At 53.2% G+C, this 18191-nt stretch overlaps 1 protein-coding gene across 1 annotated transcript in view; it reads right to left on the bottom strand.

Annotated features, from left to right (window-relative positions):
- Window positions 1-18191, bottom strand: part of CDH23 (cadherin related 23) — a 443685-nt gene that overhangs the window by 266731 nt on the left and 158763 nt on the right. Inside the window, exons 7-8 of the mRNA XM_029245124.1 lie at window positions 6671-6865; window positions 2906-3034 (exon numbers count right to left, since the gene is read on the bottom strand). Of these exons, the coding sequence (XP_029100957.1) occupies window positions 2906-3034; window positions 6671-6865 (324 nt within the window). The remainder of the gene's footprint in view (window positions 1-2905; window positions 3035-6670; window positions 6866-18191) is intronic.

The following is an 18191-nucleotide window of genomic DNA, read 5'->3' as shown; positions in this document are numbered from 1 at the left end:
TGTTCTGGGGAGTCATCCTAGCAGGGGCCCGTGGAATCATCTGGAAAGCGTGGCTTAGCACAGGGCCCTGCACACAGCAGGGGCTTAATGAACATCTAGAGAATGAGTAAAAGAATGAAAAATGGAATGGATGGCTGGACGAACTCAGAAATCTGCAGATCTGAAAGGAACACCTGTAGTAATAGCTACATTTAGTATTACTCTGCTACGATACAGGGATGCCAGGAGAGACAAGACAAACTGAAGGTCTCGGACGATACTCACACCAACACCCCTCTTGCTGACCACCGAGACACTGAAATGAGGCTGAAGCTGGGACCCCCAGCCCAATCCCAACACATAACTGCGGTGTTCTAACGTCTGTTAATGCCGGCACTGCTGGGTGCTTCAATCTCTAAAACCCCCAGGCTAGGGAGGCACAGTTGAGACAGCTGTAGCCCCGGTTCCCCGAAGAGGAAGAGGTCTGGAAGTCGTGTGATTTGGCCAAGCAAGTACATGGCAGTACAGCGACCTGCTCCGAGACCCCTGGCTGCCCAGCCACCATCATGTCCTCACTTCAATCGACAAGCTGGCTTTGCCCATATTGCCTGCATTCAGCCCCGAGCACGATGCCCTGGGAGGCCTGTGGGAGGTTCGAGACCAGGTCCCAAAGACTCAGCCACCTTGGTGACCAGGAGCCCCAAAGTAACCCACTTACACGTCGGTGAACGTTACAGGTGTGGCTACAATTCAGTGGGAAGTCATGCAGCGTAAGGAGGCTGAACTCCAGCAGAGCTGAGGGGAGAGGGATGTCTATGCCTGGGCCAGTGAGGAGGAAGCCAGGAAAAAGTTCCAAGAAAGGTCGTCAGTGAACTGGGAACCAGCAGATGGGTGGACTTGGGGTTGGTGACCAGAGCAGGCACGAAGGGCGATGAGGATGACAGGATGGCGAGAGGGCCGGTCTGACCAGGGCATTTGTTTGTTTGTTTGTTCGTTCGTTCGTTCATTCATTCACTCATTCCAAAAACACTTCCTGAGCACCCACGGTGCGCTATGCCCACAGCAGACCCCATTCTTGCCGCGGTCCAGCAAAGCAGCCGAGGGTGAGTGAGCCATGCAGGAGCATTGAGCACTAAGAAGGGATGGCCAGGGGCTGGGGGCAGATGGAAGAGCCCACCTCGTCTGAAAGGTCAGGGATGAGAATATGAGTGCTTATTAGCAAAGAGGTTTTGGGGGAGGCAGCCTACAGTCTTGAAAGCCCAAGCTCCTGCTGTCCATGGACCACCAAGAAAGAGACGGCTGGGGTGGGGACATTCAGATGTCTCCCTCTGCCCTCGAAGCAGCTTCAGACGCCTGCAACAGGAGGCCAACTTGTTCGTCAGACCCTCCAGCCCACAAGCGGCCCCAAGAAGTGGATACCCCCTCATACCTGGAGCCTGCAGTATGGTGCTTGGAGGAGGCCAATGGTCGGGACAGACCATGGTCCCAAACTTGGGGGGCAGGCTTCCTGGGCTGTGGTGGTCCAGGAGCATGGCCTGCACTCCGGTCGGGGGAGCCTGCCTCTCACTTGTACCCAACTCTGAGAGCCTGTGAAGACATGCATGTGGGGCACTGAACAGCCACACGTTCAGGTGTGTGCTCCCCTTGGCTCTCAAAGCTGTGTCTTTCCTCTAAGCACGTTTAGTTCCCTCAGAAGGAGGGGCACAGTTTTCTTTCCAAAGAGCTGTTCCCCGAGCTGTATGTCCAGGGGTTGTGTTTGCCCAGAGGAGCCACCTTTTTCCAATTCATCAGCCCACAGCGGGTGTTCTATTCTAGTCTGTATGAAAGCAGGGATGGCTACCGGACAAGGGATGCCTAGTACTGCCTGCCTGGCCCACAGCTGAGCAAAGTTGCGCACCCACAGCCCCTGCCCAGGGGCAGCGGCATGCTTTGTCTCTAAGACCTCCAGTCACAGCTGACAACCGTGGTGGAAACATGGCCCGCGGGCAGCCAATCTACAGGCTGGCTGGTGACCTCTGACCTTGTGACATGGCACAAAATCACACCATGGCCAGGCTTCCCTGGTGGCGCAGTGGTTAAGAATCCCCCTGCCAATGCAGGGGACACGGGTTCGAGCCCTGGTCCGGGAAGATCCCACGTGCCACGGAGCAACTAAGCCCGTGTGCCACAACTACTGAGTCTGCGCGTCACAACTACTGAAGCCCAAGCGCTTAGAGCCCGTGCTCCACAACAAGAGAAACCACTGCAATGAGAAGCCCACACACCACAACGAAGAGTAGCCCCTGCTCGCTGCAACTAGAGAAAGCTCGCATGCAGCAATGAAGATCCAACGCAGCCAAAAAAAAAAAAATCAGACCACGGCCGATCAGGTGCCTCTCTTGAACACGTGGCCCTGGGAAACCCAAAGTCTGGGCAGTGAGAAGGGGCAGCCGGAGCTGTGAGTTCTCAGGGAAGAGCCAAGCCTAAGAAGGCCTGCGGGGCGGATGGCAGGTGGCCGCCACCTTGGGCAGTGATGGCTGGCTGAGAGAGGCAGATTGACTGACTGACCCGTGGGGGGCATGGCTGAGCCCCACTGATGTTTTGGGGAGCCTGGCTGAGTCCAGATTTGCTCTCCAGCCCAGGCTGGATTTTCCACGGGCATCCCCGTCATCTCACGTGAATCTTTCTGAACTGCTGCCCTTCACTTGCACTAGCCAGTCTTTGCTCTTTGCCACTCAGGGCCCTCCAGGGATGAAGTGAGAGAACGAGGAGGTGGGGTGTGGTATAAGAGGGGATTGGGTTTTCACTGGGTTGGGACACCCATCACTGCCATGCATAGGGGTTTGGGGGAGTAGGAAACGCCAAGGAGCCCATCCCACCAAACAGGGCCCCCATCCCTACCAGAGGTGCAGAGGGAAGTCTCACAAGGGCCCGGGGAGGGTCTTACCAGAGGAGAATGCTCATAGACGTTGGTGCTGTAAGGCAGGTTGATGAAGATGGGGTCCATGTCCTGGACGTCTGTGATGATGATGGCCAAGTTGGCCAGGGTGGACAGAGGCCTGGTCTTGTCTTGATCCTTAGAGAACAAAGAATACACAGCCTTAGGTTAAGTGATGTTGTGGACATGCACACACATGGACACACACACATGACACCCACGTGCACAAACACGTGTGCACATACGTACACATGTATCCCCACACTCCCCCAGGTAGGGCATTAGCACACGGAGCTCAGGAACTCTAAGAGCCTTCAGTGACCTCTGACCTGTGCAGGGAAACACAAACAGGGTCCCCAAGCCTAGTGGAAGGCGGCTTATCCACTGTCACAAAGCAGGCCTGGGGTAGAGCCACATCTCTGGCCCCCCGCCCAGCCTAGGCCTGACTGCCCTTGGGGTAAAGGGATGGTGCTGCCCTTAGCTCCTTCTCTGGATTCAGTCAGGGGCCACTGCCCCCTCCATGCCCACTTCCTGCCCCCTCTCATCCAAGGGCAGCAAGGGAATTGACTAGGATGGGGGTTCCTCAGAAGAAAGGCCCTTTGACCACAGAGGGGGCTACTCTGGAACCTGTATCCCTGCTCTACACGCTGGGTTTACTGGTCAAGCAACTTTTCCTTTAGAACCAGTAGGGGGCGCTCCAGGGCCTGTGACATTTGTGGGACTCTGGGAAGGAATCCCGAGAGGTCATGCAGGCCATGTGGCCAGGCAGGCAATGTTTAAACCCTCCTAGCTGGAAATGTGGTCCTGTGAAAGCTCACCAAGAAAGGGAACCCCAAACCCATCTTCTCTTCCCCTCAGCGTGATAAAGTGCTTAAATAACTGCTGCTACTGAATCACGATGCCGACAAGAACAGAAACTGCATGCTGAAGAGATTATGCACCGGGCTCTGTACTGTACACTTCACTTGCTTTTGCAGGTATTATGTGCCCATTATGCAGATTTAACAGAGACTCAGAGAGGTTAAGCAACTTGCCCCGAGTCACACATCTGGTAAGTGTATAGCCAGGACTCAAACTCAGGTCCTTTTGACATAAAAACATGCTCTGTCTGGATCTGGGGCCCTAATATCAGCCCAGGTGCTAACTTGCTGGGTCACCTCGAATGAGTTCTCTCCCCTTTTGGAGTCTCAACTTCCTCTTCTGTGAGATGAAGGGACACCCGGAATGACCTCTATGGACTCTAGGCCTTGTAAATTCTCTGGTTTGGGATTTGAGGAGGGACTGTCCTTGGGTTAGATCTCCCTTGGTCTGTCTGGGGTGATGTGAATGATGCAAGGCATTCCCCATGTTACAGCAAGCCTAGTGCCTGCTCCTGCCCTCCAGAGACACAGCTGCTGAGCCTTCGAGGAGAAGGAAGGGCTGGCTGTCCTACGAGTCCTCAGGGGCAGCCGGGGAGAGGATGGAGGGGCTTTGGGAATGGGTTGTGGGTGCAGCAAGGGAGGGGAGAGTCTGGAGGCAGGGGGAGCTGGGCCCCTTGGACCACAGGGGAGACAGCCTCCCAGCCTCCAAGATGATGGGGCTCACAATCCAGGCTTGGGGACCACCCATGGTGAGAGCGCTCAGCTAGGCCCTGGAATGACCACTAGGCAGATAGGACCAGAGGGTGAAGCCTGGCAGGAAGTCCTTTGAACTCTGGGGCCGGGGATGCCAGTGGTTCTGATTTGCCATCAGCAGGCTTCTGTGGGCTGCTGGCTTTGTCCAGCATGGCACCTGCCCTTCCTGTCCCACACCTGTGGCTGCAGCCCTGCTCCTGCCACGGATGCCCCCGTCCAGCCCACCCTGGACTCCATGGCTGGGGAAAGGGGATGGCAGTGGGCACATCTGGCTGAGCAGGCACCTGGCCAGGCTTCCAGCTGTCACTCTGGCACCTACAGCTCTCAGCAGCTTGTTCCCAGGGGAGTCCCACATTTCCCCACCCGCTACCCACCCAGTAGTGGCTGGGGACCCACACTGCTCCCTGCAATGCCACACAGGAGAATCTCTTTGAGGAAATGCCCAGTGGCCAAGGGCACAGCGTCAGCCCTGAGAGGGACTTGTGCTTCAGGTGGGGGAGCCATCAAGACCCAAGGGATTTCTAGGGCCCCTCCTCTCCCACTGCTTCAAGGCCTGATCTCTGGAAGATTAATGGCAATTTAACTGCATTCACCATCCCAGCTTGAGGCTAGGCCTCTTCACAGGCCTGGCCACCCAGATTCATGCCTGTGCCCAGCTCTGCTCTCTTCCTCACTGGCCCAAAGCCATTTTTATGGTAGATGGAAAATATCCCACAGGGACGAGTTCATAGTGAGAAAGATAGCAAGCATCTGTGCATTTCTGGGCCCAGGTGTGTGCAAATGGAGAGTGGCGGGAGGATCACCACCCCAAGTGGGTGTGCAAGGCACTGCGGGAGGGCACAGGCGTGTCCAAAAAGTGGATTCTGGTCTTGCAAGTGCCCTTGATCCCAGAAGTCAGTTTTCCAAATAGCAGCACACGCACGCGTCCTCCCGGGCAACTACCACTTAAGCCGGGGAGAAGGAAGGAATGTGGGTGCCATCAGCAGTGGCCTCCCCAGGGGCCGCTGGACCAGGTACAAAGAAAAAGTTTGCATTTCCTGGTTTGCGGGGTCTCTCTGGATCTTATCCAATCCTGGGGGAACGCCATCTTTCAAACTGGACCCTGGACCCAATCCAGTGTGTCTTCCCCTGGGCTCTGGCCCCATGTCACTGCAAGTGGAGCCCCCAGCGCTACTGGAAGCCCCCTTGCAGTGACATGGGGCCAGATGGTGGATGCTGTGTGTCAGGCTGATGGGTCCTGGAGGGTCAAGAGGGACTCCTGTGATTTGTCTCACTGTTGACCTGAGCTTTGTAAACAGAAATCTAAGGGACAGCAGGCCGGCTCGCCCTGCTGCCAGCTGAAGGCTCCAGGAGCAGGGAAGAGGGGCGTGCAGGGGAGGAACCCTACTGAGGGTGTGGCCTGCCTGGCCCCCAGGCCCTTGATAACAGCTGGCAACAGTGTCCAAGCAGCATGGTGTTCTGGAGACTCAGAGACTCCTGACCATGGGGGTAGTGGACTAGGGGGTCAGACCACCCGGGTTTGGGTTCCTGCCGCCCACTACTTATCAGCTTGTGAGTCTCAACAGTGTCGGCTATAAATTGGGATAGTTATTGCTCTCCCACCGCCCTCTCCTGACTAACTCATCCTGGAATTCCCAGGACTCAGCACGGTGCTTGGTGCAGACAGGTGCTCTCTTCTGTGTAAGAATCACTACTCTAGAGCAGTGGCTAGTTTGCTTGGACCCTCTGGCCCCTGCATGTTGGGTGGTGTCAGGACACAGCTGGGTTGACACCTCTGTCCTGTGTCCCACAGAGTGAGAGGACACCCTGCACTAGGAATGCCCCACGGGGTTACCAGTGCAGGCACTGGGGTCCAGCTGCTGGGTGATTGTGGGCAAGTCACTGAATTGCTCCTGTGCCTCGATTTCCTCATCTGTAAAATGGGTCCTTTAACTTTTAGGGCATAGGGCTGTCGTGAGGTTTAATGGAGACAATCCATTTGAGTGCTCTGCACAGCACCAGGGACATAGCACGAACCCTCAGTAACATCAGCTGTTGTTGATCACCAGCATCACCATTATGAGCCTTGACTAGCAGGGAACGAGGTTGACGTTCTGTGCTCCCTTTGAGGGTGGGAAGAGGCTGACATCTGGTTGTCTGGGCCCCCGGTGCCGGGACTCACCGTGGCATTGACGGTGAGCTGGTAGGCCTGCGTGGTCTCGTAGTCCAGCTCCTGGATCACTGTGACAATGCCACGTGCACTGTCGATGGCAAAGAACTGGGAGGGGGGCTGAAAGGAGAAGAGGACGCTGCCGCCTGCACCCAGGTCGGGGTCTGTGGCATTCACGATGAAGATGGGCGTCCCCACTGGCGTGTCCTGGGGGTGAAAAAAAGCAAATAAAACGGTGAGCTGGAGCTTGGACCAGCTGCCTCCATCAGTGACTATTCCCCCAAAGCCCATTAACCATGTCCCTCCAGCCAACCAGACCTGTGGCTTTATCATTTTTATTCTAAGAGGGTTCAGAGGAATTTAAAATGCACCATCTATTTTTTTTTTCCTTTTTTTGATGGCCTCCTGGTGGCTGTAACAGCACCAGTTCCAAAGATGATCTGCTCGTCCTGGAGTTCCGGATGAGGGTCTTTTGGTCCCCAACCCCCTGTTTCTTGGCTGTTTTGCTTTCACTGTTAGGTGCCCCTTGGCTGCCCAAGCCTCAGGCACGGGCTGCTCTGGAGGGCAGCCAGGAGTCTGCGTATTGGAGGTTTCAAGGGCAGGGAGCTGGGAGATAAGTGATATGGGGATGTGGCAGAGAGTCCGGGGACTTTGCCTGGCTCACAGAGATTACCTGGTTTGCCCATGGGTGGGACATCCACCTGCCATGCCTGGGCCATGGCAGCCTGTAACCAGAGAGGCCCACAAAGCCTGCTCAAACATCACCACCTCCTGGGATCCTTCCATGATTCCCTCTGCTATACACTGTGTATAGACAGACCCCTGCCCCTTTCTGACTTGGGGTTTCTGGTTAAATGTAACTTCTTCATGGAGGCCTTCCAGACCCTTAAGCCAGGTCAGCCCCTACCACGCCCCCAACCCCTGCCACTATTTATACTCAGAGTCCCACAGCACCCTGGAATGGTTCATCACCCAGAATTCTTCTGTAATTCCCCGGCCAGTGCCTGTCTCCATCATAGCACATGTGCTCCATGGAAGCCTTAGGGTTCTATCTGCCTTGCCCAGCACAGTGCCTGGCACATGGCAGGTGTCCAGTAAATACCCTTTATGAAGACATGAACGAATCTCTATGACAGCATTTAGCACGTTGTATTCTAAGTATCTGCGTATTTGCATCCTCTGCCCAGCTGTCAGCTCTCATCACCGCCGCGCCCACCGCAACGCCTGGCATGTAAGTCATGACTGCGAAATTCCGCGTGAGTAAGTTTATTCCTAACTTAGTGAGCTCTGGACACATCTGAAGACAGACAACTTAACGAGGCTCTGCCCAGAGACAGAAAGGAAGAAACAATCCTTGCTCCTGGTGACTGACTGACTGTTATGTGCCATGTCTGCGCAGTAGGCTGTACCTGTCAGCTCTGTAACAAGCAGATTTCTAGGTGGTTGCTATTATCCCACTTTTGAAAAGGAAGTTGAGGCTCAGAGAGGTTAGGTAACTCACCCAAGTCACACAGCTAGGCAGTGGCAAAGAAGGCCTTGAATTCAGGTGCAGTTAATTCTAAGCCTATGCTCTTAAGCTCTATTCTAAACACTTCTCTAAACCTTGATGGCGGTTCTTTGCCTAACTCTTCTGCACAGTGCTGAGGTCACCTGCCAGCATGGGTGGTACCCCCTAGCCAGGAGTGAGGGATTGGACTGAAAGTTCCCTGAGGGCAGAGACAACATTCCTAGTCCTCTGTGATCTTTTTACACTGGAACAATGACTGGGTCCCTTCTGACACCTGCAGGGCTCCTTCCAAGGAGGGCATTCATATTACTGCCCCCTCTCTGTGCTGCTGGCCATGACCTGGGCCCTGGGTCACTACCTTGAGAAGCTTCTCTCTCTGGGGACCACTCTCGGGTACACTGTCAGCCCTTCCCCAGGACTAGCTGCTGGAAGCAAGGGTGTTCTCTGTAAGGCCCCTAGTCAGTCTGGAAAGGGCCTCCAGAGGACAATGTCATGAAGTTGCCATTGTTTCTCTCTGAGTGTGCTGCCCCTCCCCCGTCAGGCAAGTGTCAGCCTGAACGGACAGGCTCAGATCCTGTCCTTCTCCAACCTGCAGTAAGGACAGGGGCAGATGGGCAAGGTCCCTCTCCTCCATACCATCCATGATGCCCCAGTGCCCTTCTGCACAGGACACGAGCCCTCGTGGTCCTGCGCTTTCTCCCCCTCCACACTTCAGTTCCTGGCAGGCACCGCATCCTGGCCTTTTGGCTAAGATCACGTGTAGTTTCTTTTCTCATCAGCTTACTATTTCCTGGCAGGTAGAGCTATTTGTACTTCTCCAACCCAGCAGACTCCCTTACACTTCTGAGTTCCTGGACCTTCTCTGCCTTTGCTAGGTCTGCCCTACCCATCTCAGTGGCTTGGAAAACAGATGCTCTCTCTCCCTCCAAAAGAGCATCAAGTATACAAGGGGGTAGACTGGACAAATGCTAGGATTTCAGGGATGGAAAGACCTCTGTTGAAACCCGAGCCTCACTGTGTGTCTTTGGGCTAGTTACTTAATCTCTCTGATCCTTAGTCCCCTCTCTGTAAATCGAAGTTAATAATATCTCATAGGGTTAATGTGAAAAGTACTCGAGCTCATGAGTGTAAACTTCCCAGCACATAATAAGTGCTTAGAAGATGGCAGTTGTGATTTTATTGCCTGAATGCCTTCTAGAGGATGGCAGACAAGAACACCTTCAAGGGTAGGGCAGGGAGGCATAAAGAGACACGATGACTATTAATGATACTGCACTGGGCATTCCCTGTCTGCAATCCCCAGATCTACCGAGTGCCCTGCTCTGCCATGACACCGCCCCGCCCCGCCTCCCCCGCCCGGGGCGGCCTCAGTGGACTGCATTCCTAGGCTCCCTTGCAGGCTGGCTTCTGCCAACAGGAGGGGCTGGTAGGAGCTCAGAGTTTGGGGAGGAGACAGGAGGAGAAAAAGTTTGGGGCATCACTTCCCCAATCCCTCTAGCTCCAACCCAGCAGCCTCTCCTCCCTGGCCCCAGTTTTCAGTGCGCTCCAGCCCCTCCCCTTGCCCCTCCAGCCCTAGGAGTAGAAAGAGCTTCCCATTGCTGCTAGTCTCTGGTGCCTCAACATCCCTTAATGTCCCCCTAGGCCTGCGCCCCCTCTGGAAGTTGTCTCTTCACCGAAATGCCTTTATCGAAACTATCCGAGATGAACTGCTTCCTGGGGGACCCTGATGGACCCAGGTACTCTGCAAGGACCTACCCCGAGCCACCACGTGCAAAACGCCAGAAACTGCACTCCTCGGGCGCTGGGCTCAGTGAAGCCAGCCTCCGCCCCAGCATGGCACCACGGCGGCACTGGTCTCGAGGAGGTCTTTATGAGGTTCTCAGCTAAGCTGCAGCTCTCTCTCTTCCCCCCGCCCCCATCTCTAGGTCCAACATGCACATCGCAGGAGTGCCGGCATCAGCCCAAGCTCCAGAACAAAGCACGCCGTCGAAGCCTGTAGTTCCTGCCACGAGAGGGATAGACATGTTCCGATTTCAGAGTGACCAGCCCCCTGTGAGGCAGCGAGACAGCACTTCAGAGTACACGCCACGTGGAGCTAGTGCCCAGAGGAGAGGGACGGCTCCTGCGAGAACATCAGCTCTCCAGCCCCCTGCCTCAGGGAGGAGAGGGTATTTCACCCATCCATACCGAATGGTCCAGGGTGAAGGCTGTGATCAGGGGATTTAAGAGCAAGGTCCAAGAAGACAGGAAGAGGGGGAAAATAAGTGATGGTCCTGTGTCCGACCTTCTTGGATTATGTTTCATGCCCTGCAGTGAAAACCTATTCAATTTCTGCATAACTTAGAAATCGTTTTCAATAGGCCTGGCAAAGAGCTGGGAGGGGTGGGATCTGAGGCAGGGCTGGGAGGGGTACTTGGAGGCCAAGGAAGCTCCTGAGCACGAAGGCCAGGCCTGACCACACACCCCTCAGGGATGGCTTGAATGTAGAAGCTGGAAGGAACCTTGGAGATTAGCCAGCCTTGTCTCCCATTTTATAGATGGGAAAAGTGAGGGGATGCGCTTCCATGCTCTCCATCTCACAGGTGGTTAATGGCAGAGCTGTGACTGGAAACTGGGTGCTCTGACTCATATATAAGTGCTTTTCTCACCTCACCCGGAGACACCAACCACTGCCTCCCTGCCCACCCGCCTTCCGAGTAGAGATGCTCTTTATACCCACAGCTCTGCTCAGAGGGATGGACCTAGGTGTTCATGTTTGTACCAAGTGGCTTCAGGCCCAGGCCACATGCGATTGGTCCAGGGGTAACCACCTGACTCAAGCGGGCCAATCAGATGGGGCCTTGGAAACTCAATCAGTTTTCTGTGGGGAACTGAAAAAAAGATTCTTGCTACCTGGTTGGGGTAGAGTGGGCACCATGACAGGCCGGAAGTCACACAGAAGCCACAGTTACAGGGTGGCAGAGGAAGCCCATCTGCAGTGAGAACGGAGCACGGTGAAGCAGAAAAACAGAGACAAGGGTCTCTGAGGGCCTCCCTGGCCCCGGCCTTCACAGGCCCTGTCTGGCCCTCCCTTCCTGTCCCTGGCTGTGGTGTTGAGACACAGTCCATGCTGTCCTTCCTGTTGGTACCACTTGCTCACTCTGCCCTGCATGGGTCTTGGCTCCTTGCCCCACTGGCACCCCCAGAACACATCCAGCCATGGGCAATTCCTCCTCACCCCACAGCTCCGCCGCAGGCTAACCCTGCCCCTCGCCTGCTGGGATTTGGCCCCTTTAAGGCCCACAGCTGGGCCACAGAAAGCAAAGCTCATGGCCAGTACTGCTGACTGTTGAGGGCACAGGAAGTAATACGGGGAGAAGAAAGTGGCCTGGGTGAAGGAATGCCGGCTCCCTCTTCTTTCTAAGTGTCCCCAGACACTCCTTTTAACATGCAAATCCATCCAGGCCATTGAAATGATCAGCATGCATGTGGGGTGGCAGGGGTGTGGGCTTGACACAATTAGCCAGGACAGGCCTGGAGGAGGATGCCCCAGAGAGCCAGTTTCTGCCTGCCTGGAGACAGGAGACCAGGGGGAAGGCGCCCCCTACCCACTACGGTGTCTGGCCTTGGAATTCAGGGTCTACAGAACCATAGCCAGGTGGGTCTGGGCTGTGCAGGCAGGGCCAAAAGGCCCATTTCGGCTGGGGGGGGGCCGTGCAGCCCCATTCTAGGGCAACTCTGGTTCCACCTTTTTGCTGGAAAGGAGCAGCTGGTCTTGGGAGGAAAGGCCCCACTGGGCGTGATTACTCCTGTTCCTAAAACAGGCCTCTTAGCGCACTTCTCTGTCCCAACTCTGCTTCCAGAGCCCCTTCTTCCACTGCATCCCCTGTCCAACCCCATCCTCTCCCTCACAGCTTCTGAGTCATTTCAAGGGAAATCTCCCCAGATGCACCGCCCACGCTGACTGGGGTCCGGGGAGTGTGTTTAGGCATCATCCCCTGCAAATCCCTTGCCCCTGCTAGGCTGTCCCTCTCAGCGAGGGGCCCACTCCACGCAGGTCGCATACAGGGCAGGCCCCTGCCTCTTCCAGCTCACATTTAAGCTCCACATCACTTCTGATGGACCTGCTGTAAATGGGCCACCCTGCGCAATTCAGAGACAAATAAATCTTTTTGCTGCTCTTGGGGTGACAAGGGAATAGACTCTGGCAAAGTTCTACCGTGCAAGAGATCTTGTTCGTTAATAATAATGAAAAATAGCTCACTTCTCAAACGCAGTGTGAGTCACGTTACACTCCGGGCTTCTACAGGGGTGGCTCAGGGTGCTCACTGGAACAGGTGGGGGCGCACGGGCAGCGAGGCAGGAAGAGGGCCAGACAGAGAGGCAGAGCGCAGGACAGGGGAAACAGAGATGGAGAGAGTGTAAAGCAAGGGGAAAGGAGACCAGGCGAAAGGCGGCAGGAAGACCACAAGGGGTCAAAGAAAAATAGGATGGGGTGATGAAAGGGGCTGAACTGGGGGCCAAAGGGAAATGGGCATGGGAGGGAGAGAGTTTGTGAGAGAAGAAAGAGGGAAGAAAGTTGGGGAGAAAGGAGAGGAAAACTTAAGGGAGCAAAAGACACATTACGGAGGAAAAGTTGTGAACAAAGGAAAAGAAGTATTATAAAAATTCAAAGCAGCAAGAGAAAGGAAGATGGGAAAAAGAAAACAGCACGCCATACTCTCTCATCTTCGCAGTGCACCCTCCTTCCCCGCCCGTTAGATTTATTCCCAACCCTGGAACAAACCTCGGAACAAGCCCAACGGTTTCCACCATAGGTGCCACCTCTAAAGGCGTTATTAATATTTATGGAATGCTTGCTAGATGCTGCCACAGTCTTTAATATCTTATTATAAAGCCTGTTATAAAATGCATTAGTAATAAATTCCTGACAGATGGAGTTCCGACAAGGTGAGGGCGCCTCGGTGGCTCCGAGCTGGAAACAGACCCTCCTGGGCCAAGCCTGTGGCTCAGAGGCTGGGCTGCTGGTCCCTGAGGCAGGGCAGAGCAGGGATTCAACCCTTCATCCGTCAGCATTTTTACAAATTGTATCTCATTACCTCCTTTTCCCTGATGGGGGAAATGGAAGCTCAGAGAAATGAAGCAACTTGTCCAAAGTCACACAGCTTGTAAGTGGTGGGAGAAGGATTCAAAATCAGGTCACCTCTGTGTCTCCAGACCTTAGGGACCCTGCAGATGAGGGTGGAAAGTGAGCTCAGGGCCCCTGCTCAAGCGGAACTGGTTCATTTCCTCTGTGGAAGGGCTGGGGATGACAAGGGACCCAAAGATGGGAGATTCAGGTTGGCGGGATTAGAGAAGAGAGTGTTGGTGGGGAGCTTTAGCCCAAAGAGAATTTCAGAAGGAAGAAGGTATCTCAAAATTTGCACGCTTTCACTGGGGATAAGGAAATGGGCTCCCACTGTGACAAGAAGAATTAAAGTCATAAGTAGAGAACTTTCTGACGGGGGGGGTGGGAGGGGTGGGGTGGTAACAGGGCAAAGTGGAGGCGCCTGTGCCTTGGTTTCCCCTGAATGCCAAAGAGGTGCTTTTCCACTTGTGACTCTGGAGCCAGGGGCCTCCTGGGGTGCTTGGGGAGGGTATGACGTTTGGGAGGCTTTGTGGCAGTCCAGCTTATGGGGGAGGGGAAGTGGGGTCTATGAGAGACGTGGGCTGTATTTCTTTCTCAAACGGGCAAGAAGGCACTTGTGGGCACCAGCTGAGAGCAGGGTCCAAGGAGAGAAGTGGTGCAGGGAAGGGAACCAGGAGAGGCCTCCGTGGATGCCTCAGGTGGCCCCGTTCTGGTTGGGAGAGGGCACACGGTGTGTGCACACACCCACACATGTACACAGGGCTCCAGCGCCTCTCTCTGCAGAGGAGTCTAGAAGACATCATTTTACAACATCTCTTCTGTGGACCAGTGTCCGTTCTCTCTTGGGTGATGTGCACTGGACTCTAAAAGGTGTTGGGTCTGCTCTGAGTGCCAGGCAGACTGGCAGGTGGAGGTGCCAGCTCTGTGGGCAGGAGGGGCCCCAAAGGGCTGGGCCCCAAGTCCCACACACCCTCACATGGCTCGAGCACTTTCCCTGGGCTGGGCTGGCCTTCTTAGCTGTTCTGCATCTCCATGGAAGAAGTTCAGTGCTCTCCCGTCTCTAAGGCCCTGCTCCTTCTCAGCCTCTGGCTGTGGACTGCCTGTTCTGAATCCCAGGAAGACCTCCATCAAAGTGCTTACCTAACGCCCATCCTGACTTCCCAAGTTCCTCCAGTCTCTTCGCCTGCTGGAGTGATCCTGGACGTGCCCTTCTCTCCTGACTTTGACTCCTCATCAATCACCAGGGCCTGGCAGTTCTTCCTTCAACATTCCTCAAATCCTTCCCCTTCTCTTTGTGATTTACCTTGGCCACCTCCGAAGTCCTAGCACTGTCACTTGCACATAGAAGGCATTCAATAAGTGTTTTAACAGAATCGGGACTTCCTGTTAAACATGGCAGATTAAACACCTCCATTGATTTCTGGTTTTATCCCAACCCCCTCACCCAAATGACAATATGGAAATTAAAAATGCATAAATCCATAAGGGCAAAAAGAATAGGAGAGGAGGTGACAACAGATGAGAGGTGCCAACAGAATCCTGGAAACAGACGGAACTGGAAACTGCCTTAGGAGAGATGGGAAAGCCGAAACTTAGGCCAGCATCTCAGAATCTTGGAAAAGCTCGGGAACTGGAGACTTAAGGTGATGCTCAAAACAGGAAGACTGGCTACAAATCTTTAAGAAGAGTGGTAAGACTCCCAGATGCCTTCCCCAACTCTTGCAGAAGATAGGAGGTTTGCTTTCTGGAGGGGCTGAGTTAGTTGGGCTTTGGACTCAGACTGGGAGCTGGAAGAGGCAGCTGAAAACAGGGAGGTTAAGTGAAAAGCTGCATCTCCCCTCCACTCCCATCTCCAATCAGGCCTCTTTAGCCATTTAGCCTCCTGGAGACTGACAGCCAGGCAGGAGATAGGGAAAGTTGACCCAAGAGAAAACACAAGTATTAACATGTTGGAATTCCCACAAAAAAAATCCAGGTCCTCACCTAAGCATCCCATAGTGAAGCCCACTGGTTAATAAGCAGCGCCCCTCCCTACCCTGTCCTAATACACACAGCAAGCTTCCAGGCAGGTAAATGTGAACTCACTCTTAAATATGAACAGACAACTAAAGGTCAAGTATACATTTGAGAAGAGCCTCTAATGTGAAAAACAGAGAGGAAAACAGTAAAAAGGAGTAACAACAATGAGTATCTTTATCAAGCTTAGACAGACAACACAAGACAGCATCTTTGAAATAATCTTACAAGAGGAAGAAAGAGCTAGTTGAAAGTAAAAAGTCAACAGAAGAGTTGGAAGATAAAGAAATTTCTCTAAAAGTAGGACAAAACTCAAAGAGATGGAAAATGGGGGAGAAGAAAATTAGTGTAGTTCAGAAGATTCAACACCTAATTAATAGGGGTTCCAGAGAGAGGAAACAGAGCAAAAGAAGGGGAGGAAATTATCCAAGAAGTAACATAAGAAAACTCCCAGATCTGAAGGACATGCTTCCAAATGGAAGGAGACCACACTATGTGTTCAGAAGACAGCTCCACACTGAAGCATAAAATGATGAAGTTTCAAAACACTGAGTATTGAAAAAAATCCTAGAAACTTTCAGAGAGAAAACAAAAGGCCACACTCAAAGTATCAAGGATCAAAATGGCATCAAAGTTCTTAACAGCCAGAACACAAAGGAAAAATGACTTCACATTATGAAGAAGACTATTTTCATTCTAGTGTTCTATACCCAGCCAAACTATCAACAAATATGACTGTAGAATAAACACATTTTTCAGAGGTATTCAATTATGTCAGAATATTTAGGGATGAAAAAAATGATAGGTTCATAGAACACCAAGCAAGCAAACGAAAAAGAGGTAGTTATTAATTCTAGAGAAAACAAAAGAGGAAATATAATTACAGAGGAAATATAATGACAGTACTGTACACTATGTGGCTCTGCTGTGAATAATATTTACGTAATTATAATGCTGTATACACTAAATGCTGTTTGAGCTAAGAGGAAGGATACAATTATGTTGGGAGGATGGGTGGAGCATATTAAGAGTGGTGTGTGTGTATGTGTGTGTGCAGCAAAGATGAGGTAGAGGGTGGTGCAAAAGTGCAATTCTCATCCTTCACAGCTGAAAGTCGATAGATAGTATCTAAAACTGAAAAATTTATAAGCATGCAATTTTGAAATAAGAAGGTAACCAACAAAAATTGAACGAGGTTATCTCAGGATGGGAATCAGGAACGGGAAAGGATGAGGCAGGGCACTGCTATTTTTATTATAAGACTAGCTTCACTATTTGACTTTTAAGCTCATGCATATATGGCTGATAAAATTAATATAAAAATTGAAAAAAATCTCCCTATGGCTGAACCACTGCAGTGGCCTCCCCTCTTTCGTCCCTGCTCCCGTAACTAATCCTGGAAAGTCACTGCCCTAAAGCACTGATCCACCCCCTCGATCTCATTTTCCTCCTCAAACACTATCACCAGCTCCTCTTTTCTGTCCAAGGCAAAAGCTCCTCCTGGGCCTTGAACGTCACCACAGTCTGATCAAAGCTTCCCTTTCCAAACTCATCTTTCATTTTTGTCCCATTGAGAACCTCTGCTTTAGTCAGACTGGTCTACACAGCAGCCCCCCAGAGCGCTGGTCTACCTTTGCTCGAGGAACCTGTGCCCTCTCCACAGGCATTCCTGCTGACAGCTCCCCTAGACAGCAGATGTCACCACCCAGCATAGGGAACTGATGCTCCCTCCCTTTCCGGAAGAGGCCTGGCTGCCTGGGCTTTCTAGGCACGCGTGCCCAGGCTCAGGTTGAGACACCCTCTCCTGCCCACACTCCCAGGCTCTGCTTTACAAAGGTGCTGGGTGTGCAAGACTAGGAGAAGCCTCATGAGAGGGACATCTGGGACCTCCTTCCTTCTTCTCAGAAGTTTGGTTTTCAAAGCCAGGGAGGATATCCAAGTGTGAAATGGCCCCAGCTACCTTCTAATTCAGAGATTAAGGAGATCCAGGTAATTTTTCTCAACCCCCCGACACGCACAGCAGCATGCCTACCCCAGCCCAGCGACCTTCCTGCAGAATGAGTAACAGAAGGGTTTCGAGATCCACCCCCGCCCCACGTGCCACTTCCCTTTAGCTCCCACACTCCAGGGCTGTCCCTGCACCTGCCCCCCTGCAGCCAACCTCTACCCCTCTCACCTGTGACCTGCAGGAGCTGAGGGAGGGACGTGCTGCAGCACCAGGCATGGTGCCTCCTGGACGGTGCACAGCTGGCAGAGCAGCCCAGCAGCTGGCTGAAGAAGGGGACAGGAAGGGCCACGCTGGCGAGGCGGCCCCCAGGCCCACGCCAGCTCCAGTCCCCATGGCATGCTGCTTTCAACGGCGGCGGTACCACCCCCTTCCTCAGGGCTGGGCTCCCACCTCCCTCTCTATGGCATGGGAGGAGTAATGGCAGTGGAGGCCAGAATCCAGACCTCAGCTGTTCACTTTTACCCTCCCACCCTTCCCCAAACTGGGAAGGTAGTCGGACAGACTCCTGGGAGCCTCCCCTGCTCCCTCCCCCACAAGGGACTTGGAAACCAGCTTCTGGAGGCAGGAAAGGATCCATTCAGCGACGATTACCCCCCATGCACATTGGCCTGATTGGGGAAAAAAAAACCAGAAACAACTGTCCTCAAACTCTGGGTCACGTTCTGGCTTTCCAACAACGATCCGTGTGACTTCCTTCTCTGTTGCTACAGGACATCAATGCAAACATTTGACGCCTCAGTCTTCCCATCCAGGAAATGGGTACAGCAGTCCCTGCACTACCTTCCACACAGAGCTGCGAGGGAGATAAAACAAGTCATTCTGAAAAATCAAAGCCCAAAACAAAATCTTTACAACCTTCTGCAGAAGCAGAAAATTCTAAGATAAAAAATTAGGG

This window comes from Monodon monoceros, unplaced genomic scaffold (genome assembly GCF_005190385.1).
Source record: "Monodon monoceros isolate NGI ecotype Baffin Bay Population unplaced genomic scaffold, NGI_Narwhal_1 Super_Scaffold_4, whole genome shotgun sequence".
Taxonomy (NCBI): domain Eukaryota; kingdom Metazoa; phylum Chordata; class Mammalia; order Artiodactyla; family Monodontidae; genus Monodon; species Monodon monoceros.
Note: the sequence above shows the minus strand (reverse complement) of the source record. Positions and strands in the feature narration are given on the sequence as shown.